Source organism: Typopeltis vanoorti, chromosome 20, assembly GCF_054136105.1.
Source record: "Typopeltis vanoorti isolate ZY-2024b chromosome 20, IOZ_Tvanoo_1.0, whole genome shotgun sequence".
NCBI classification, from domain to species: Eukaryota; Metazoa; Arthropoda; class Arachnida; order Uropygi; family Thelyphonidae; genus Typopeltis; species Typopeltis vanoorti.
The window spans coordinates 2,557,055-2,581,360 of NC_143568.1; the positions used below are offsets into that span (position 1 = coordinate 2,557,055).

The following is a 24,306-nucleotide window of genomic DNA, read 5'->3' on the forward strand; positions in this document are numbered from 1 at the left end:
AGTTATATATATACGAAGTGCTTTTTTAGAATGGAAATTGATCTTCATTTTAACGCAGTTTGGTATCACTCTTGTGTCCTGACATCGTTTTAAAAAGGCCAGCCTATTTAGTTGCCTAGATAGTCGTAGTTTTGACTTACTGTATTGCTTGGATTTGCGTGCTAGTTCTTCTCCATGGATGATTAGAATACGTGTGTAGAGGCTTAAGTGCTGTGAGGACATCATGTTGGAGGCTTAATGGATTTTTTACAACACTCAAAAAGAATTAAAATAGACTTTAATACTTCCTATATTTCGTCCTAGTCACTAGGACATCTACGGAGATTACAAAAAAAATTAATGTAACATATGCACAAATAACAAACAATACTAAGCCCAACCACGTGGGTGACACTAAAGTCCTATCTAGGTAGAGCGCCCTCTAAGGGCAGTAGTAGGTGGCCTCGAATGTAAGGTGGGACCTCTGGTGATGAGTGAACATACTGTGCCTTAAACACGCTCAAATTCTCTGCAGACACACACTCTCAGGCAAGGCATTCCAATTATTCACAACTCTGCATGCAAAAAAAAAAATCCTGCTTCTCACTCCCCCCCTGCTGACCTAACCTAATCTAACCCAGAGCTTCCAGGGATAACCTCTGGTTCTCCCCTTGATCTCTCATCATTTTCTGTAGAACCTCTTTAACGTTGATCCTATAACAACCCCTTACTAACTTGCAGGTCTCTATCATATCACCCCCTCTTCCTCCTATCCACTAGACTCTGTAAATTGCATCTTCTTAACCTTTCCTCATATTCAACATTCCAGAGATCAGAAACTACCTCAGTTAGTTGCATCTGGACCCTTTCCAACATCTGTTTGTCCTTTTGAAAACCAGGTAACCAAATCTGTGCACAGTAGTCCATGTGTGGCCTAATCAAAGCCGTATACAATAGAACAAGAATCTCCTTACAAGTCCTCCGTATCATTCCCAGAATTCTTTGTGTTGTCTCACAATTTTGGCAATGTGACCCCTAAGTTTCAGATCCTTATCCACTATCAAAGATCTCTTATATCCTCCACCTCCAACAATATATCCTCATCAAGCATAAATTCTACATCACATCTTTGTTTCCCAAAACCTTATATTCTGCAACATTGAACTGGCATTCACATTCCTGTGCCCATTCACTAATTCTATTCAAGTCCTCTTGTAAGGTCACAACATCTTCTCCTCTTCATAATTCATCACAACTTTGCACCATCTGCAAACACCTGAATATTCCAATCCAAATCTTTGCCAATATCATTAACATACAGGCTGAACAGCAATGGTCCTAAAACAGACCCCCGAGGAACAGCACTAGTGACTTTCCTCTTCCTGGATATTGCCCCCCCCCCCTAATACACAACTGCTTAATGATTTACTCATCCATCTAACTCCTACCTGATTAACCATCCTTACCTTAGGTATACAATTTAATATTGCTTCCTCTAGATGCCCTTAAGCATCCCCCATGCACTACACTACTAACATTCTTCTCTTTGCAGGGTTTTTATATGCCATGGCACAGCTTCAAGTTTCATTCTAAGCATGTCTTAATCACCTGCCTTGTAGTTCTGCATATATCCCTTCTTAACAGAATATTCCTCATGTTTTACAATCTCCCAAGTCAAAATTGCACTTTCCCCAATCAGAGACAATGTGGCTACCTTTGTTATGCTAACTCTTCTGGTCCTATGACCAGATCCAATCCTCTCACCCTAAGCCCCTCCATAACATGCTACCTCAAGTAATTATCTCTCAATAGGTGTATGGATTCCATTTCCTTCCTGCCATGTGATCTCTCTTCCTTCCAATCTATATCTCTAGAGTTGTAGTCCCCCATAATAATCACTAGACCTGCACTTGTTCTAATCAGCAGTGCTAATCCCAGAGATGATCTGGGAGATTACATATCTCCCAGATCATCTCTGGAACCCCCTGACGTATAGCAGCAACCAACTGGGGGGAAAACCCTGTTACCCATGCCCAAGACCAGCTAACTTGGCTATGGATGAGGAAGATCCTTTAGCTCCTCGAGTTGGCAATGGGAATCGAACCTAGGACACTCCTTCCCCAGGCATATGGTTGTTTATATACCCACCACAACATTTTATTCAGCAGCATTCTGCAGCTCATGCTTAATAATAATATTGTAACAAAGAAGCATGCTGATAATGAAATTGCAGGTAAAGACAGGAAAAAAAAAATTGATAGTGGAAAAGTATGAAATTCTGAAATGCTTTAAATGAAATGAAAGGACAGGTGAATATCGTTCATTTGCAATCTTTTATTCTTCAAGTCATTGAAGTGCACGATATTATTTATTCAAGTTTTTTTTCATTTGAAAATATTGCAGAAATTATTTTCAACCTTTTCCTCAACCCTTTGACTGCGATGTGCTCTGCCTGCAAGAAACTCACAGAGGAAAAGGTGCTGCAGAAACTTACATCCATGGCATGAAACTCATCAAAGAAATACCCCACGATAAATATGGTAGTGCAATATTTAGAAAAGAGAACTTGATCCCATCGTCCATTGATTCAGCGAACAACAAAAACATTGAGATTATTACAATCACATTTAAAAATACCTCAATCACCTCAGTCTATAAACCACCAGAAGAAGCTTTTTCCTTCCCTGACATCTGCCTCAATAATAATGCATACATGACTAATGTTGTATTAGGTGACTTTAACAGCCATGGTTTTAACTGAGGTAACACGAAGTCCAACGAAGATGGAGAACTTGTTGAAAAATGTGCTGAAAACCTTTCTCTAAACCTGATACATAATCCAAAACTCCCTGCATCTTTCAACAGTGGCAGATGAAAGTGAGGCTATAACCCTGACCTCATATCTGTTAGCTCAAAAATATCCAACATTTGTGTTAAATAAGTCTTAAATCCAATTCCATATACCCACCATAGACCTAATGCTTCAATTCAACCCAGTAATTATGCCTAACACATCCCTTACAGACGATGATTTAATTTCCAAAAAGTAATTGGAAGGTTTCATGGAAGATCTCGACCGCTCCATAGAACAAGTCCCTCCAAACCCTCAAGAGTACATTGAATTCATAAAAATACTGAGGAAAATATCCCCCAAACACATCCCCCCAAGGATGTCGCACAAACTACATTCCAGGCTTTTCCAGTGACATACAAACCCAGTATGCTGATCACTTACAACTTTGCAACACCAACCCCTTCTCAGAAGAGACTATCCAAGCAGGAGAAAAATTATGCTCCAAGATGGTAGAGGAAAGGCGTTCTTCATGGAAAAAAGAAATAGAAGCCCTTGATATGACTTAGTAACAGAAAGGCACGGAACTTTATCAACAGAATTATGAAGGATTTCACTAAGCCATATGAGCATCCGCAGGTAACAGCTAATCAAATTGCTCAGCAGCAGCTGGTGAGCTGCTGCTGAGAAAATTCCCTAAAAATTCCTTGAGAAAATTCCCTTAAAAAGCACACAAAAAAGAAGATACTTAGAACCCCAAGTGAGGAACAAAATATGATTAACTCAGATTCTACCATCACTGAGCTCAACACGCTGCCATAAACCTATTAAAACCTAGAAAATCTGCAGGCCTTGATGTCTGTAATGTCATAGAAAGTCTGTAATGAACAGATAAAACATTTTGGAAACAGGACTAAAGAGTGGTTATTAAACCTATACAACTTGCTTCAGAACCCTAAGGATACCAACTATCTAGATGCATGCCAAAGTGGTGGCCTTTCTGAAAGCTGGGAAAACTCCAACAGAAGCAAAAAATTACAGACCTATATCACTACTCAGCAACCTCTTTAAACTCTATTAACGATTAATTTTGAATAGGCTACAACCCCTAATTGAACCCTATCTTATTGCTGAGCAGGCTGGCTTTAGACCAGGCAAATCCTGCACATCACAAATTCTCAACATCACTCAATATATAGAAAATGGTTATGAGCAAAAAACAAGCCACAGGAGCAGTCTTTGCTAACTGCAGCATATGATACCATAAACCATCTCACATTCAGAAATAAAATATACAGAATAACTAGAGACTATTGTCTTATCCTCCTGATCCAATCACTCTTGGAAAAACAGATGCTTTTACGTGAGCCTGGGGGGGGGGGGGGGTAGGAAGAGCTGCTGGCACCTCCAAAAAAATGGCTTCTCCCAGGGAAGTGTGTTATCACCATTACTTTTCAACATCTACGTCAATGCCCCCCCCCCCACCCCCCCCCCCCCCCACCCCCCCCCCCCCCCACCCCCCCCCCCCCCCACCCCCCCCCCCCCCCACCCCCCCCCCCCCCCACCCCCCCCCCCCCCCACCCCCCCCCCCCCCCACCCCCCCCCCCCCCCACCCCCCCCCCCCCCCACCCCCCCCCCCCCCCACCCCCCCCCCCCCCCACCCCCCCCCCCCCCCACCCCCCCCCCCCCCCACCCCCCCCCCCCCCCACCCCCCCCCCCCCCCACCCCCCCCCCCCCCCACCCCCCCCCCCCCCCACCCCCCCCCCCCCCCACCCCCCCCCCCCCCCACCCCCCCCCCCCCCCACCCCCCCCCCCCCCCACCCCCCCCCCCCCCCACCCCCCCCCCCCCCCACCCCCCCCCCCCCCCACCCCCCCCCCCCCCCACCCCCCCCCCCCCCCACCCCCCCCCCCCCCCACCCCCCCCCCCCCCCACCCCCCCCCCCCCCCACCCCCCCCCCCCCCCACCCCCCCCAACTTGCATTCAGCTCACGCTAGTATTCGTTGCAAAGGTGGTGATGTACTAAATTAAATTAAGGGGATATTAGATCCCACATTGTTTTATAGTATATTCGGCATGAAACTCTCTGATGCCAATCTTTGAGTTTCTTATTCGGTTTTAAAACAATGTGGGATCTAATATCCCCTTAATTTAATTAGTATTTTTATTAATTAATAATTAATCTGGTGTGTTTTAACTATGCACAAAGTTGATTATTTATTATATAGTCATTTATATGTATATGAAGTATAACAACAGAGGCAGCAATTGTAAGAGTTTGACTTAAAGTGTGTATGCACGCTTGTGAAATGTCTGCATTGGCAAATACAAATAGTTTCAGAAATGGAAGAAAACGACTAGAATTTACACATATGTGATAATTAAATGTAAACCTCTACAATATATTATGTATGTGAAATATCTACATTGCATCCATTTATTCACTAGACATCAACAGTGCTGTATGATAACTCAGATGCTCAGTAATTTGCCACACCAGTCCTTGCCAGATGATCTTGTTGTATGCTTTTCTGGAGGCTTCAACTATCTGAAAATCAGTCGCTCTGGACACACCATCCATCTATCTCATTGACGATCTGCTCCCTCCTCTTTTCTCAGAAACTTCACCTTCTATTACTGTTTTTAGAAGTCCTCCTTCCATCCTTTCAATGGGTCCAAAGTATTTCAACTTTCTTCTGCAATTATCCTTAAGTAATTTTAAAGTTCTGCCAATCCTTTCTAGCACCCATCCGTTCATCTGCTTTTCAGTATATGATATCCTCAACAGCATTATGTAACACCACATGTTGAAAGCAGCTTTCCTTTACCTATCAGACTTCTTTAGGTTCTAAGTCTCACATCCATTAGTCGCTGTTGGAAAAATAGCTGCATCCATAACCCTCAACTTTGTTCCTGTGGAGATGTATAAAATTTGAAAATATGGATCAAAGTCTATGACTGTTATTTTAGCCATTCCTAATCTTCTTCTGGCATCTTCAGAACAGTAATAATTCTTCATATTAATAATAGATCCCAGGTATTCGAACTTGCTGATTTCCTCAATTCTTTCTCCATTAAGATACACTTGTTTCTCAGGAGCTTCCCTGTCTGTATTTCCTTTGAGAACCATAATCTTTGTCTTGCTAGGATTGAGCTGGAGTCCTCTGTTCTTACTGAGCTTGTTAACTTTGTCAAGAATTTGTCCTAGTTCTTCCTCGTCACTGAAAAGGTGTACTGTATCATCAGCATACCTCAGATTATGATCAATCTACCATCTATCCTAATTCCTTCTTAAGCTTATCCAATGCTACACACACACACACACACACATACATGATATCCTCAGCATAGATGCTGAGTTAATCCAACACTTGTTCTTACCTGTTAATGTCTGCATTGGCAAATATAAATAGTTTATGAGAAATAAGAGTAAAATGGCTAGAATTTACAGAAAGATGTAATAATTAGGCAGACCGAGGAGCATGAAATATTGAAAGTGAGCAAAAATTCAAATGAAGGAGCTAATGACATAATGTAAATTGAAATTCACATGTCCATGAAGAAACAAAAAGGAAAGCCTCCAACACAGAGAGCTGGAAGGACATGGTGCTGCACCATCTCACTGAGGAAGCCATAAGAAGAAGTAGAAGAATGACATAATAAGGTAGATAGTGACAAGGCTAAGTGCAATGTGAGCAAGAATTGAAGTGTTAGAATGGAAGATGGTCACAGTGGCACAAAAAAGATGAAAGAATGTGATAAATGAGATATGAAAGAAACAGGAGAGAAATAAAAAGAGTTCAGCACAATGTTGAATTCATAACAATGCTTTATGGTATAAACAACAGGAAAAATATACAATTTATTAAACCCACTAATATTTTGCTGGTTTTCTAACCAGCATCAACAGACCACAATTATAACTGTGATAGGCACACAGCACTAAACTACATAATTGAGGAAAACAAATTGTAATAACTAACCACAAAAGTAATGTCCTGACACATCCTCTATGGATCAGATAACCATAAAGTCAATTTAGAGAAGTCAGGCTAGTATAGCCGTAGTTTAGTGCTGTGTGCCTATCACCGTTATAATTTGCACTCTAGTGATGCTGGCTAGCAAAACCAACAAAACACTGAGTTTAATAAATTACATTTTTTTTCCCTCTCTTGGTTTTGTTTATACTGTGAAGCAATATCACGAATAATCAATCACACCTAAACCTTTCTACATGTGTGCAATGTTAAATATTTTAAAGTTTTGACAAGTGCTGCTGCACAGGAAGGACCTCCCACGATGAGTCTTTTGACTCCATGGAGGCCTGAATAATAATAATAATATTACATAAGAGTGGGAGTGATTACTAAAGTGTTTGCCAAATAGAAGGACAGAAGATAAAACATATGAAAGTAAAGAAACAATCAAGAAAACAGAAATGGATGAAAAAGGAACAGTGATTTATGGCAATTCCATGATTAGAGAAATACTGGACGAGTGAGAAATGAAAGCATATTTCCTAAGCACATTGATTCATGAAGTGACTGAAGAAATATGTTAGTAACTAAAATAAATGGATGATATGATTACCTGGAAGCAATGAGTGATTTGAAAGGAGAAAAGTACAGTATAAGAGAGAGTCACTGAGTGAGGTAAAAAAGAGTAAAAGAAGAGAGCAAAAGAGTAAAGACAGTGAGTCTGCAGGCATGAGCAAGCTGAGGAGGAGCTGCAATTGCAAGTTTATTTATTTATTTATTTTCTTTTTTACAATCAAGATGAGCCCTAACTCAAAGAGCTATCATGCTCATCTAGTGCAGGCTTTGACAATCATGATTCCCAAGGTGGGATTTAAGCTCACAACCTGTCAGTTGGACAGTGAGTATACTATTCCCTTGGCCAACCAGGCCATGACTTATACATGTAAAATGGATTTCATCTGAATGATTTTAGCATGAAGTGTTCTTGAAGAAATTGTTTGGTGATAGAGGGAAAGTTAATTAACAGGGAAACTAGACATGTCTAGGGTGGTTCCAGCAAGTGTCAATGCATGCATTAAACGGAGGGGTAAAAACTGTGAATAATGACAAATACAGTGTGCGGAATAAGCAATAAGCATGGGGAAACACATATGATCATAAACTACAAAGCTCACTTGATTTGAGTGGCAACTTAATTAGAAAAGGATTCTGGAATGTAAAAATTAAAACGATGCTTAATTAATAGTTGACTTAATTTTTGTAACCCGTAATCTTGGAGAAAGAAGCCTGTGCTGAGGAGAATATTTGCAATTCTGTGAGATTCTTGTTGTTCATTCCAGGTGTACTGATAACTTACTCTTCTTCCTGAATAAACTGAACCCATCACATTCTTTTCCTGTAATAGTATTCCTCCTCTATTAGCTAGGTCTCACTAATGACTATAATTTTTGATTTCACCACATCTAAGAACTCCTTACTTTGTGATACTTCTGGCATCAGTGACACATGTGATGACTGACTACTGGGCGGATGAGTTGAATCTTGAACCAAATCCCCTCCCTATTTCCATACGTAACACTCTCTAACCCCAAGAAATGCAAGTCTAGTTTTGCATTTCTTGGGGTTAGTCCTAACAAGTTATCGTTCTCTCTCTCTCACACACACACACACACACACACACACACACACACACACACACACACACACACACACACACACACACATGTGCTTCTGAATGCTTATATATCATTGCAGTGTTTATGTACTGCATGATTTCAGAACATGACAGTCTGACAGCAGATTTTTAGCTTCTGTGCGGTTTGTATCTGTCCCATATATGTCATCATCATCATCATGAATTTCCTGATATATATACCCCCAAGGGGTGTTCTGGTTACTATGACAGCACCACATGATTAAGTTAACACTATTATTAATCTCCTATCTACAATTTTCTTCCAAATTTGTCTATTACTTGTAAGTTCCAATACCGTCATATCCAACATTTCATTCTTCTAAGGCAGTTCTGATGAATCAATTCACCTACAACTTGGTCTTCCTCTGGATCTCTTTCCTGCTATCTTGGCATCAAACACCTATTTTGCTAACCTTTCCTCACCCATTCTATTTAAGTGGCCATACCACCATCACCATCTTAGATTAGCTCTGCTCACACATTTTTAAATGCTAATAATGTCAAGTTCCTTTCTAATATCTTCATTTTTAATATGATTCTGCCATTGATGCCATCAGTTCACTCCTCTAATTTTTCTCAGAACCCTCATATCTGTGGTCTTAGTCTTTGATCAAGTGCTTTATTTCTAACCCAACTTCTCCGATCCATAGCTTAAAGCTGGTTTGAACACAGTCTTGTATACTGCTAGTTTGCTGTTTTGGCTAATTTCTCTCTTATTCCATATAAATTTATTCATCTGGCTACCCACTATACCCAATTTGCTTATTTTTGTTGTCTATTTCCAGATTTAACCTACCATCGTCACTAAAAGCTGTGCCTAAATAGCTGAAATATTGTGCTTGTTCTACACGACCTCCATTCAGAATGTAGCTTGAAACTCAAATCTCACCTCTCCTAGCACTATTCATCTTAACCTTCCAAACTAGATACTCTACATATCTTTTTCTAGATATCCTTTCGACTCAAGGGTGGCGTGTGTGCATACATCTGCTCTAACATATCTTACCAGATAGCACTCAACCTAGAATCATTCAACTTTGACTTTCTTTGTTTGGAAATAACCCTTTCCCACTCAGTCATATTCATTTGCTGTCTCTATTGCTTCCCCATCAACCACTCTGAGCTCTTTAATTTCCTTTTCTTAAAACTTGATTTTCTCTAGTCCCACTTTCCCAACAGCAAAATGATCCTCCTAGAAGATTTTAATGTCCACAACACCAAATGGCTTTCCTCCTCTAGTTGTGCAGACAGAGATGCTGAAACATCTGCCATCACTAACGACCTTACACAACTTGTTCACATGCCAACCAGATTACCCGAACCACTCTCCAAATATTCTAGGTCTCTTCCCAACCCTTCCAAATACACAGTGAAAGTAGTCGGCCCCTAGGTAATTCTAACCACAATCTAGTGCTCATCCCCCCCCCCCCAATGCAACAATGTTTACACAGCCACTCTGATATAAGACTAGTTTGGCATTATAATAGTGCCAGGTGGGACAGCCTCAAGGACTTCTATGCCTCATTCCCAAAGTAATCCTCACTGTCATGGAAACATACATTTCCCATGCTACTCTGAACTGCCATCCCCTAACTAAACTCTGATTCTCTAAAATATGTGCCAAGACTGTACAAATGAAAAATCAAACATACCATAACTTACATCAAGAACTCCATCCTCCTTTAGTGCTTATACTCAAGCCCAAAATAGATGCAAGAAAAAAAACTATGAATGCTTCCAAAACAGAGTTCAAAGAGCAAAAAGCAGGAAACTAGCAGCCTGTCCAAATGGCAGCCAAGCCTTTCAGTCTTTCACCAAAGCAATTGGTCATAACCTCTGTCCAATACTATTCCCACCATACCCAGATGGCTCTATTGCATCATTACCAACAGGAAAGCCAATCTCCTGGTTTAACACTTTGCTTCCAATGCATGCATAGCTGACAATGGTAAATGCCCCCTAACCATTCCAGATGCCCAACATACAATGCCCCTATATCCTTTTGCCAGAAAGAGACCAGGAAAATACTGTCCAAATTAGACACAAAAAAGTCTCCTGGTCCTGATCGCATTCCTCCAACTGTACTGTGCACCAGAAATGACTCCTGTCCTATGTCGCCTGTATATACTCTCTCACTCTACTGGTATCTATCCCACAGTCTGGAAACTGGCCTATATTCAACCAATTCCCAAGAAGGGCAACAAATCACTATCGTCTGACTACCATCCTTGCTCATTCACTTCACTCCTCTCTAAAGTAATGGAGAAAATCATCAATTCCCATCTCCTACACTATCTTGATGGTACCCATCTAATAAATGACCACCATTATGGATTCTGTTGCTGCCAATAAACAGAAGATCTGCTTACATATGATGTCACCCATCTCTGAACAAATGCCATGGAGAAGTTTGGTGAATCTCAAGTGGTTGTACTTGATATCTCCAAAGCTTTTAACCAGGTCTGGCACAAAGGTTTACTAAGCAAACGTCTGTCGTTTGGTCTGTCTCAGGACTTCCATAGTTGGATTGCCAGCTTTCTGTCTGGACGCACACTATGTGTGACGGTGGATGGTTCCTTATCCTCTCACCATTCAACTAATTCCAGGGTTCCATAAGGTTCTGTTCTCTCACCAACTCTCTTCCTGCTATATATATATCGATGACCTACTTCAGGTGCTCTCCAACCCAATACACAGTTTTGCAGATGACAGCAATGGCACCACTCCCTTTCATGTCATAAACCTTACTCTACACAGCTCACCTCAACCTACACATCAACCACCACTGCCCTCAATTCTGATTTCCAGGCCATCCTCCAATTGGGTTCAGATAACCTTGTCAATTTCAAAGCTAGTAAAACCCAGTTCTGTCTTATTTATCACAAAAAAGAACCATTTTCTCCCAGTATTATTTTTGACAACACCGAAATTTCCAGACAATGTGAGATTTCTCTTCTTAGAATTACCCTTACATTAAGCCTCTCCTGACATAAACACATCACAACCACTGTATCCTCAGCTTCTAAAAAACTAGGATTTTTCTTTGGCTCAAGACGCTACTTCACCTCTAAATAGCTTTTAACCTTATACAAATCACAAATCTGCCCAGCTATCGAATGCTGCTCTCACATTTACCATGGGGTCCTAAAAGCTCCCTCAAAATGCTTGATTCAATACAGAGGAGGGCAATTAGACTTATTAATGACCCATCTCTTACCAACTCACTCCTCCCACTTTTGAACAGACATTTGGTTTCTGCAATATGTGTATTTTATAAATATTTCCATGGCAAATGTTCATTTGAAATAGCATCAATAATTCCCCCATTTATTACTAAGTCCATTAGAACACGTGCAGCTTCTGCTCAACAACCCTTCACAGTACAACTTGAAACCCACAGAGCAAGTTTCTTTTCCTCCTTCCTCATCCTTGCTACTACTGTACTGTGGAACATTCCCCCCCACCACCACCAATGTGTTTTCCAATTAATACACAGGCTTTTAAATCAATCAAATGTAAACAACTTCCTCCTTTCCAACCCACTATCTATATATGGTAATAATGTACTATAGGTTGATCAAGCAACCTCTCGTGTATGGGCTCAACATAAAAAAATAAAAATTAAAAAAAAAAGCAGACTGAAGTTTTCTAGGTTCTGGCCTATTTTCATAGTTTCAGTCTTTTTATTGCTGATTTTCATGCCAAATTTGTTATAGCTGTTATTCAATTCAGTTAGAGAATCCTGGAGACTTGCACTCGATGTGTTTAAGAGTTCATCATCATCTGCATAAAGCAAAGAGCTAAGATTTACATTTCCAGATTTAATATCAGGCCTAATGCTACTTTCTTTCATAATGTGATCCATATAGATGATGAATAACAATGGAGGTAATGTGCATCTTTGTCTTACCACTGATTTTACATCAAACCATGTTCCTGTATTCCCTTTAATTCTAACTGCTGAGTGACAACTTAAATATAGATTGTGTATTGCTCTGTGTAATGTTCCATTTAACCCCTATGATTGTAGTGTTTTGAAAAGAAAAGCTTTTCAAAACACTACCTTTAGTATACCTTTTCCAGATCTACAAAACTTAAGTACAGATCCTTGTCATATTCCCATGATTTCTCAACTATTTGTCTTAAAGTGAAAATCTGATCTCGACAACCTTAATTTGGCCTCACCACTGCTTGTTCTTCTCCAAGTTTCCATTCCACAATCTTTCTCAACCTCAATTCAAGTATGCTTGCACAAATCATACCTGAATATTCAGTAGAGAAATTCCTCTGTAATTCACATAGATGGATACTATGAGAGCTCCATTCCAATCATTGGGAATTCGACCTTCTGCTCAGTCCTTCTGAATTATGCAGTGCGGTCAGTGCAAAACTTTCATATCTCCATACTTAAGCATTTCTGGTTGAATATTATCTACTCCAGCTGCCTTTCCACATTTCAAGTTTTTGATGGCTTTTTCTATCTCAAGAAATGATATCTACTCCTCTTTGCATTCCTCTTGAAAATTTTAAAGTGCAGCTCTGTCACTGCTTGGATCATCTAACAGTCTTTCAAATAATTACTCCAGATATCTAGGAGTAATTACTTTGAAAACTGAAGATAGGATATCTAGGATATCCTATCTTCAGTTTTCATGTCACCTTTATCATCTTGGATTTCTTTTACAGTATATTCTTTCCTCCATTTCTAAGCTTCTTCAATAGACCCAGAACATTTTGCCAACTTCCTAATATTTATTTTCCATACTTTTACCATGACTTTTGTTTAGCTACTTTTACACATAGCTTAATTCGCTTATATTTTTTTTTCTATATTCTTTTAGGGCAGCTGCTAAATTACTTGCTAAAAATTTCATCACATTCCTCCTTAGCTGAATCAATCAATGTCTTCTTCAGATATTTCCACTGAGACTTCAAGGTTTGATTCTTGTTTTCAAACTGCTGCAAATTTTCTTCAATAATGTTTGCATAGTTGAATCTACAATTTACCTGTAAAAGCTGCTCAACTTTAATTCTTGAGCAGCTTTTACAGGTAAATTGTAGACTCTTCTACATGCCATATATGCATGCATATTAAAAATTTTAAATTATGCATTATTAATAACCATGACAGATACAATAATAAAAAAATACAAATTTAAGAACAGCTAAGAAATTCACCATAGGTCTACCTTGTGTGAGAGTTAAAATCATTTTTTTAAAGAATTTTTATTTTTTATTTTATTTTTTATTATTTTTTTTTTGTAATTGTGTATCATGCAGTTTACTTTTATTACATGTCTATTATTACAGTGTGTTATACTCATCATCATCAAATTCCTGCCATGTACCCTCAAGGGGTGTACAGGATATGATAGTACTACATGAAAAATTTACATCATTACTAACTTCCTATGTACAATTTTCCTCCAAATCAGTCTGTTACTTGTCAAGACTCCAACATAATCAGATCTTAATCTTAAGTCTTGACAAGACTCATCGAGGGGAGGTCCTCCCCCTGAGAAACACAAAGTCTATCATACCACTCTTTAAACTCACTGACCATTCTCGCTCCCACCACTCCAACAGGCAATGCATTCCACGGCTCAACCACCCTACACACAAAGAAACCCCTCCTTACCCTCTTGCTCACAGTTTCCTTTTGTAACTTCCAGGGATGGCCTCTTGTCATCACTCCTTCCCGCTGTTCAACCAAGCGAAAGAACTTCCCAGTGACAACCCTGTAACCACCTCTCAACAGTTTAAAAGTCTCAATCATATCACCTCTCCTTCTTCTATCCACCAAACTCTGCAGTCCACATTCTCTCAGCCAATCCTCAAAACTATCCTTGTACAGTCCTGAAACCATCTTTGTCATCCGTCTTTGTATCCTTTCCACAGATAATTTATCCCCTTCAAATCCTGGGGACCAAATCTGAGAACAATAGTCTAAGTGTGGTCTGATCAGAGTCTTATACAACGGAATGATAACCCTTTTATCTCTGCAGGTCAGTGTCCTTCTCAAAATTGCAGCAATCCTCTGTGTTACCTTCACCACCTTTGCAATATGTCCCCTAAACTTCAGGTTTCTATCAATCATCAACCCCAGATCTCTTGTCTCCCTTACTTCCTCCAGTATAACTCCTCCCATAGAGTATGCAGCATCCCATCGATGTTTCCCAAACCTCAAGACCTTACATTTTGCTGCATTAAACTGACACCCCCATTCATTTGCCCATCTATCTAGCTTATTTTTTAAATCCTCTTGCAGGGCTACCACATCTGCACTATTACTAATAATCCTTCCCAGCTTCGCATCATCTGCAAACAACTGAATATCCCCCTGCAATCCACTGGCTATGTCATTGATATAAAGGTTAAACAATATAGGTCCTAGTACTGAGCTCTGTGGGACCCCACTTGTAACCCTCTGCCTCCTTGAAACTTCTCCAGCATACACAACTCTATGTTACTATCAGACAGCCAATCCTGAATCCAGTTGACAAATCTGACATCCAGACCCCATGTGCTGCAACTTAAATATCAGCTTATCATGTGGCACCCTCTCAAATGCCTTCGCCAAGTATAAGAAAATTGCAGTATATGCCTTTCCCTCATCTAATGTTCTTGTAACTTTATTATAAAAGGCTAGCATATTGCTCAAACAAGAACATCCTTTCACAAATCCATGTTGATTCTCACAGATAACATTACCCTCATCTGCCCAATACTGTATACGGTCCCTCACTACTTTCTCCAAGATCTTAACAACTACTGATGACACACAGACTGGAATATAATTAGACACTTCCAGTCTGTTACCTCCCTTACGCAATGGCACTATCTTACCCTCCTTCCATTCCCTGGGCACCTTTGCCAAAGCCAGACTTTCATTGAAAAGCCACGTTAAAGGCACTGTCAATTTCCTAGCACATTCTCTCAAAACTCGTGGTGAAATACCATCCAGTCCCACAGCTTTACTGACATCCACAGTACTCAGTATCTGAAACACACTCTCCTCCTGTATCTCCAGACCTTGAACCAGTGCTATCCCTCTAGCATTAAAACTGACTCCTCTAGAATGAAATACTCCAATAAAGTGCTCATTAAACAATTCCACTATGTCCTCGGCATCAGTCACTCTATTCCCATTTTTATCCCACAATATCATTCTTCCACAGTCATTTCTCCTCCTACTGGCCACATTGCTAAAAAATTCCCTACGATTTTCTTTGGATCTTAGGGGTAATCTCCTCACATATTCCAATTTCGCTTTCCTTACCACACTAGTCACTCTTCTGGCCTGTGTCTTATATTCCTCATGCATCTCTTCACCTGTCTCCTTATATCTCTTCCATAGCCTCTTTTTCACATGCAATTCCTGTTTAATATTGTTAGTCATACACTTTACTCCAAATTGCGTCCTCTTCTTCACTCGTGGTATACAACTCACCATTGCTGATAACAAATATTCTTTCACAATTTCCCACGCACTAGTGATATCCCGGCCTTCCAATTCCTCCCTCCATGAAACTTCCCAAAGTTGACGTCTAAGACTATTATAATCACCTGCCTTATAATTCCACATAAGTTCCCGTCTCTTTGATACTCCTGCATGTCTATTCATTTTCCAAGTCAAAATCATATGGTCACTCTCTCCAACTGGTGGAAGAGACGTCAACTCAGTTATTATCAACTCTTCTGATGCTATAACCAAATCCAAAACTTTTGAACCTCTTGTTCCCTCTGTTACATGTTGCCTAAGACATTTGTCCCTCAAGAATTCTAGAAATTCCATTCCCCTATTGCTACATGCATCTTCCTCTTTCCAATTTATACTACTGAAGTTAAAATCTCCCATAACAATCATTCTTCTTGCACTTGCCAAACTTAGCTGTCTAAACATCTCCTGGTCCCCATCCTCTGTGCTCCTGGGTCTGTAGCAACACCCCACTAAATATCCTGTCTTGCCTACCTCACCATATGCTCTCAAAATCATTTGTCTCACTTCCTTCCAGAATTCTCAACTCTTAGAGGACATAAGTCATCACTTATCATAAGCAGTACCCCACCACCACGCTTTCCCCCTCCTATCCTGATGAAAAATGCTATACCCAGCGACTTCTATTCCTGTTGTTATATCCACTTCTGTCAACCACATCTCAGTGATCCCAATAATTTGTGGCCAGGCTGATGCTATCTGCACCACCAATTCCTCTCCCTTATTCCGGATACTCCTGGCATTAGTATAAAACATATAAATGCCATTGTTTCTATACACAGCATTATCCCATCTAGACTCCACTGGGCTCAGTGTTACCTGATGTCGTCTCCCTTCTCCCAAGTATCCATTCCCACAAGAGGCCACCCCTGCTATCATCCTCCCTGGGACACACTCACTCGTTCAGAAGAGCAATCTCTCCAGATGCCTACGTCCTTCCTCATTCGAATGTAAACGGTCTCTCGCATACAATTCCTCTCTTTCCTCAAACGCACTCCAAGCATCCACATATACCAGTCCTCTCTTGTCACACATTCTCGCTATTATGCCATTCAATATCACCGCTCTTCTGCTCAGCTCATCATTATCATACCTAGGCAACACACACACTATTTTTCCTCTCTCTGTCTTCTTCTGTACAGTCTCAAGCAAAAATCTTATATCTCTCGCTGTCTGACTTACATTACCACTTAAATCATTTGTTTCTACCATGACAATCATCTCATCCACCCTTTCACCTCTCTTAATTGCCATAGCCACCCTTTCAATTGTTCCTCCTGGCAAACACTCCTCACGCATCCTATCTTGAACACCACGGATCATTGAGTGGCCATACATTATACCTCTTACCATTCCCTCGCTCCTATTGTTTCCATTCTCTCCTCTTCTTTCATTCCCATACCTCTCTCTTCTACTGTTTCCATTCTCTCCTCTTCTAACACTCCCATACATCTCTCTCATTCCCTCTCTCCTACTGTTTCCATTTTCTCCACTTCTAGCACTTCCATATCCCTCTCTCATTCTGTCTCTCCTACTACTGTTTCCATCCTCTCGTCTTCTAGCATTCCCATCCCTCTCTCTCATTCCATCTCTCCTACCGTTTCCATTCTCTCCTCTGCTAGCACTTCCATATCTCTCTCTCATTCCGTCTCTCCTACTGTTTCCATCCTCTTGTCTGCTAGCATTCTCATACCTCTCTCTTATTCAAATTATATTACATGACAACGAAGATGACTTTCAAAAATCAGTTTATGAATTAAATAAATTACGCTAACAATAAAACTTTAAAAATTTCACAAAAGAAAACAAAAGGCAAGGCATTTAAAGTATGGAATCATGTAAGAACAAAAATAGTTATAGAAAATAAAATAATAGAACGGATGACACAGTTTAATTATTTAGGCTGCATAATAACATATCTCTGCAAGATAAAGATATAGATGAAAATTTGATATTTTAAGGACACTTGTGACATAAAGACTGTATAATATAAACACGTATTCACAAGAAAGATATTTAATTAGCCAAATATTTCGGTCTGAAAATTGCAGACTGTCTTCAGTGGCACTACAAGAACAGTTTAAAAAAAACAAGGTGGAATACTAATAGATCATTTATAAATAGAACAAGCCGCGTGATATTATATCACTAAGTATTAAAGGGAAATATTTTTAAGCAGAGACATGATTAAATTGAAGATATTAATTAATAATTTCAAAAATATTTTAAATAACAAAAATAATGTGAATTAATGAGTTATCCTGATTAGACTTTCCCAGATTTTTGATACAGATATACAGTCATTCCGATTAAGGTTAGGATGATGGAGTAATGCCTCAACGCTTTCTTTGAATAAATGTTCAAATTTACAGCAGGATCTATAATAAGCTGCTGATAATTGGATTGTCAACATATCCAGACGTCCTCTAACTAATAGCGAAACTCTCATCCTTTCAAAAGGACATGATTTTTCTCGTTCCTAATAAGGATGGTATCCAGTGGATGTGGCGCTTGGCCGCACGAAGGAAGTCTTGGTTTCGAGTCTAGTCGGCGACTAGAGGAAATTTTTCTAAGCCTTTTTTCGACCGGTTCCCGAGTTAGTCGATCTCTGGCACGGGCAAGCAGGTTTTTCCTCCCGGAAACTCGGGTTTTTCGTCCTGTAAACTCAAGAAAATCGACCGCAGAACCCACATTATTTCAGACATTAAATATATTGTGTTAGAGTTAGAGACCACGAGATGGCGGCACATTTGAGCCGTCTCTCTTCACTGCGAACCGCTTAATTAGTGATAGCCTTGGGCCATCTGTCTCTGATTGGGTACCAGTGGAGATTGAACTGCCCATTCAGTCTCCAAAAGTTAGATAGGGCTAAATGGCCTCGCCTGCTCCCGTATATACGGGAATAAAAAGGCGTTAGCTGATTTTTTTTTTTTTTTTTCCCTAATAAGATACCATATCTAGATTTCTTAGTTAACATTGAACGGAACCTCAATCATTTTACTAGTGATAAAGCTAATGTTCTTCACCTAGAAGTCGCTTCTTCTCTACTTAAGGCCAAACTTTCTCCTTCCAACATATCTCTTTCTGCAATGAAATCTTTACAGTCCTTGAGAAAAAACAATCACCTCATTATCACCAAAGCTGACAAGGGGAAAGCAACAGTAGTTATGGACTCCGCAAATTACAGAAGAAAACTTTCTCTTTTACTACTACTTCTTCTTCTTCTGCAGCTTCTCCCACTTAAGTGGGGTCACTGTTCATAACGAGTCTCCTCCACACCTTCCTGTCTTGGGCTGTCACCACATCCAAGTTCTTCATCCTCAAGTCCTCTTCTACCAGCTCCCTCCATCTCTTCTTTGGCCACCCACGCTTCTGCCTTCCTTGCACATCCATCTACATGACCCTTCTTCCCACATATTCTTCCTCCCTCCTCATCACATGACCAAACCATCTCAACCTTGCCTCCTGTATTTTCGCTCCTAAGTTCGTAACTTTCACTGTTCCCCTGACATAGACATTTCTCAGACGATCCTTTCTGGTCACACCGCACATCCACCTAAGCATTCTCATCTCTGCTACTTCCATCCTGCTGATGTTATTTTTCCTCAGGGCCACAGTTTCTATAGCATATGTCATTGCTGGCCTCACTACTGTCCTAGAGATTTTGCCTTTCAGACTGATCGACACCCTCTTATCGCATAACACTACATATCAAGTAATTGATTATGATCCAACCAACAGACAACTAAAGAAATTAAATTCTCTCCTAGATGAAGTAATCAGTTTAGTTGGAGACACAATTGAAAGACTTAAAACTCATTTTGCAAGACCTCCTAGATTTATGGTATTCCTAAAATACATATGATTGACTTTCCTCTTCATCCAATAGTAGATTGTATTAATTCTCCTACTTACCATATAGCCAAATATCTAGCTAAATTATTGAAATTTCACATAGGCAACTTTAGTTCCTTTCTTAAAAACTCCTCAGATTTCTTAGAAAAACTGAAAAATATCTCATTGCAACCTACAGATCTTATGGTGAGCTTTGATATAGAATCTTTATATACAAATGTACCTCTCAAGGAGACTTTAAAATCACTGGCTGACATCTTTCCAGAAGACATTATAAAACTATTCGATTTCATAATATACTCTGGATATTTCTTACATCAAAAATTTTACAGCCAAGTAGAAGGAACGGCAATGGGAAGTCCTCTCTCTGCTGCTTTAGCCAACTTTTATTTAGAACATCAAGAAAAAGTCCTTTTCTCATCTATATTCCCTCAACCATCCTTTTGGGTAAGATATATAGATGGCATCTTTACTGCATGGCCTCACAAGAAAGAGACTCCTTACCTTCTTTTATAAACAGTATCAATTCTTTACATCATCATATAAAGTTTACTATGGAAATGGAAAAAAACAACTAGTTATCTTTTTTTAGATGTTCTCCTCATCCGATCACCTTCAAATACTCTTACAACTACAGTTTACAGGAAACCAACAGTCATAGGTCGTTATATTCTTAAAGAATCTTCCCATCATCCTTGTCAAAAAACAGGAATCATAAAATGTCTAATCAGAATAGCCAAAACTAATTGTTCTACTTCTAATTTTCTACAGAAAGAACTTTCTACTATCCAACAGCACATGAAACTCAATGGCTTTACCGAAACGAGTACACAACATCTTGATTCTTATAATCCACCTCAAAACAACAAAGATTCAATACGTCGAGTTCCAATTCCATACCTCTCTAGGATTTCAGAACCTATTTCAAGAATTCTGAAGAATATCAGTTAAAAGCTACTTATTCACCTATTAATAAATTATCTTCCCATTCTCCTTCTTCTAAAGACAAACGCTCAACTATGTCTATTCCTGGAGTTTATCAAATTCCCTGCAACTGTGATCTCTCCTATTTTGAACAAACTGGACGCTCTTTAGAAAAAAGAATCCAAGAACATCAATCCTCCATTCATCACAACAAACCCGAAAAATCTGGATTGGCTCAGCATGGGATAGAAACTAACCACAACATCCTTTGGTCAAAAACTCGCATCTTACATAGATCCCGCTATAAATTTGAACTTTTATTCAAAGAAAGCATAGAGCCTTACTCCATCGTCCTAACCTTAATCGGAAAGACTGTATATCTGTATCAAAAATCTGGGAAAGTCTAATCAGGATAACTCATTAATTCACATTATTTTTATGTTATTTAAAAATTTTTTGAAATTATTCATTAATATCTTTAATTCAATCATGTCTCTGCTTAAAAATATTTCCCTTTAATACTTAGTGATATAACATCACACGACTTGTTCTATTTATAAATGATCTATTGTTAGTATTCCACCTTTAATTTTTTAAACTGTTCATGTAGTGCCACTAAAGATGGTCTGCAATTTTCAGACCGAAATATCTGGCTAATTAAATATCATTCTTGTGAATAAGTGTTTATATTATACAATATAGATGAAAAAATAAAGAATTTCAGAAAATCAGTGGAACAATTATTATTATTATTATTATTTCGGGCAACTCCAAGAAGTCGACAGACTCATCGAGGGAGGCCTTAACATCATATCAAGAACAACTATTCGACATTCACACAGTATCTATCATACTTTGCCTTGAACTCATTCACGGTCATGGCACACAACAGATTCTGGCAGCTTATTCCACTCATTCACCACTCTCCAAGTAAAAAACCTAGCTCTAACACCCCGGCTAACCATATTCTTGTCCAGCTTCCATGTATGGCCCCTAGTCCTCCCACCACCAGTCCTACTCTCAAAAATATCTTCTGGATTAATCTTATAGAAATCCTACAGTAATTTGAATGTCTCAATAATATCACCCCTTTTCCACCTATCAACCAATTTTTGCAACCCACAAATCTTCAACCTGTTCAAATAAGGTTCATTCCACAGACCTGCTATCATCTTGGTCACTCGTCTCTGAATGCTCTCCACCTCCTCCCCATCAAGAATAAAACCCTGGCGCCCATATCTGGGCACAGTAGTCCAGATGGGGGTCTTATCAAGGCTCGATACAGAGGAACAATAACTTGTTTGTCTCTGCTTGTTAAAGTAATTTTCAGAAGCCAAGTGATTTGATGAGCTGATTTAGCCACTTTTGCGATGTGCCCCCTAAACTTCAACTCCCTATCCACCAACACTCCCAAATCCCTGGCCTCATCAATCTCCTGGAGTACGTTTCCACCAATGTGATATACTGCTGCTAATCTTTTCTCCCGAAAATGCATAACCGTACACTTTGCCACATTAAATTGACATCCATTTTCCTTAGGCCAGTCCTCCAAACTATCCAAATCATCTTGCAAAATTTTGACATCCTGTGCACGCACAATTGCTCTACCCAACTTTCCATCATCAGCAAACAAGTGAACACTTCCTCTCAGATCCTTTCCTATATCGTTAATGAACAAATTAAAAATTAGTGGTCCAAGAACAGAACCCTGCAACACACAACTAGTCACAAGCCGTCTTTTGGACTCAACTCCTGAATAAACCACTCTCTGGTATCTCTCCATCAGCCACCCTCCTATCCGTTTCAACAACCCTATATCCATCCCCATCTGCTCCAGTTTACTGATTGGAGTTCCATGTGGTATTCTGTCAAAGGCCTTGGCAAGGTCTAATAGAATCACTGTAAACCCATTACCCTTATCCAGTTCAACCGTCATGTGTTATAAAACATAAGCAAGTTACTGAGGCATGATCTACCCTTCACAAAACCATGCTGTTTTTGTGAAGGGTAGATCATGCCTCCACAAAATTCCCCCCATACAGTATCCCATTTTCATCTATCCAATCCTGTATTCTTCTCTTGACTAATTTCTCCAAGACCTTGACAATGATTCCTGATATGCTAATCGGTCGGTAATTTACAACAGCAGTCTTGGAACTTCCTTTATGCAGTGGAATTATTTTCCCCTCATTCCACCCCCTCGGGACTAACCCTGACCCGAGACTCAAATTAGACAAAATGGTCAAGGGCACTGACAATTCTTTAGCCGCTTCACGTACGACACGAGCTGGTATACCATCCAATCCCACAGATGTATTGACATTGAGGTTTTGCAATAGATTACTCATTTCCACTTCATTCACCACAATTCCTGTATAATCTATTGGTTCATTCATTTCTACAATCTCACCACCTGGATGATATATTCTTGCAAAGTGCTCACTCAGTAATTCAACTATATCAACTGATTTGGTTACCTCCCTAACATCGGCCTTCTTTAAAATCTTTCTGCAATATACATTTTTTCTTTTACTTGCAACATATTGAAAAAACTGTTTAGGATTCTCTTTAGCCTGCATGGCCAATGTTCTTTCGTAATCCTTTTTTTGCTTTTTTTACCACACTCGTTACCCTTCTGGCCTGCGCTTTATACCATTCATGTGCCTGTCGGTCACCTTTTTCCTTAAATTCCCTCCACAGTTGTTTCTTTTTTTGCAGCTCAAGCTTAATGGTGTTATTCATCCATTTAACCCCTACTTGATTTATTATTCGGACTCTAGGTATACAGTAAGCCATTGCTTCATGCAAACACTTCTTAACCGCCTCCCATGCACTATCAACTTCTAGCCCTTGCAGTTGTACATGCCAAGGGACTGAACCAATCAAACTAATAAGTTTGTAACACTTACCAGCCCGATAATTCCACATGTACCATGTCGTAATTGTAAATTCCACACCTTTAGCCACCTCCCAAGTCAAGACTCTATGATCACTCTCACCAATTGGTGGAAATGTGGTCATATTCGTTACAGCCAAATTCTTACATGCAATTACTAGGTAACACACTCTCTGGCACCTAGTATTTTCCATTACATGCTGTTGCAGATAGTTATCCCTTAATAACTGTATAAAATCCAATTCCTTCCTCCCATGTGTCCTCTCCTCCTTCCAATCAATGTTACCATACTTAAAATCTCACATTATAATTCCCTCCTTCCACTCATTTCTTCTATTTGCTTATGCATACTATCTCCATCTATTCCATCACCTGGTCTACAGCAGCACCCAACTGTATATTTATTATTATTATTATTATTATTATTATAATTCAGGCCTCCATGGAGTCAAAAGACTCATCGTGGGAGGTCCTTCCTAAGAACATAAAGTCTGTCAAGACTCATTGAGGGGAGGTCCCCCCCTAAGAAACACAAAGCCTATCATACCACTCCTTAAACTCATTAACCGTTCTCGCTCTCACCACTCCATCAGGCAATGCATTGCATGGTTTAACCACCCTCCATGCAAAGAAACCACTCCTCACCCTCTTGCTTACAGTTTTCTTTCGTAACTTCCAGGGATGGCCTCTTG

At 39.7% G+C, this 24,306-nt stretch overlaps 1 protein-coding gene across 1 annotated transcript in view; it reads right to left on the reverse strand.

Annotated features, from left to right (window-relative positions):
• The window catches only part of LOC150095193 (xaa-Pro aminopeptidase 1-like), a 606,338-nt gene that overhangs the window by 439,215 nt on the left and 142,817 nt on the right, over positions 1-24,306 (reverse strand). The window contains exon 6 of the mRNA XM_090410814.1: positions 12,704-12,750. Coding sequence (XP_090266940.1) covers positions 12,704-12,750 — 47 coding nt within the window. The remainder of the gene's footprint in view (positions 1-12,703; positions 12,751-24,306) is intronic.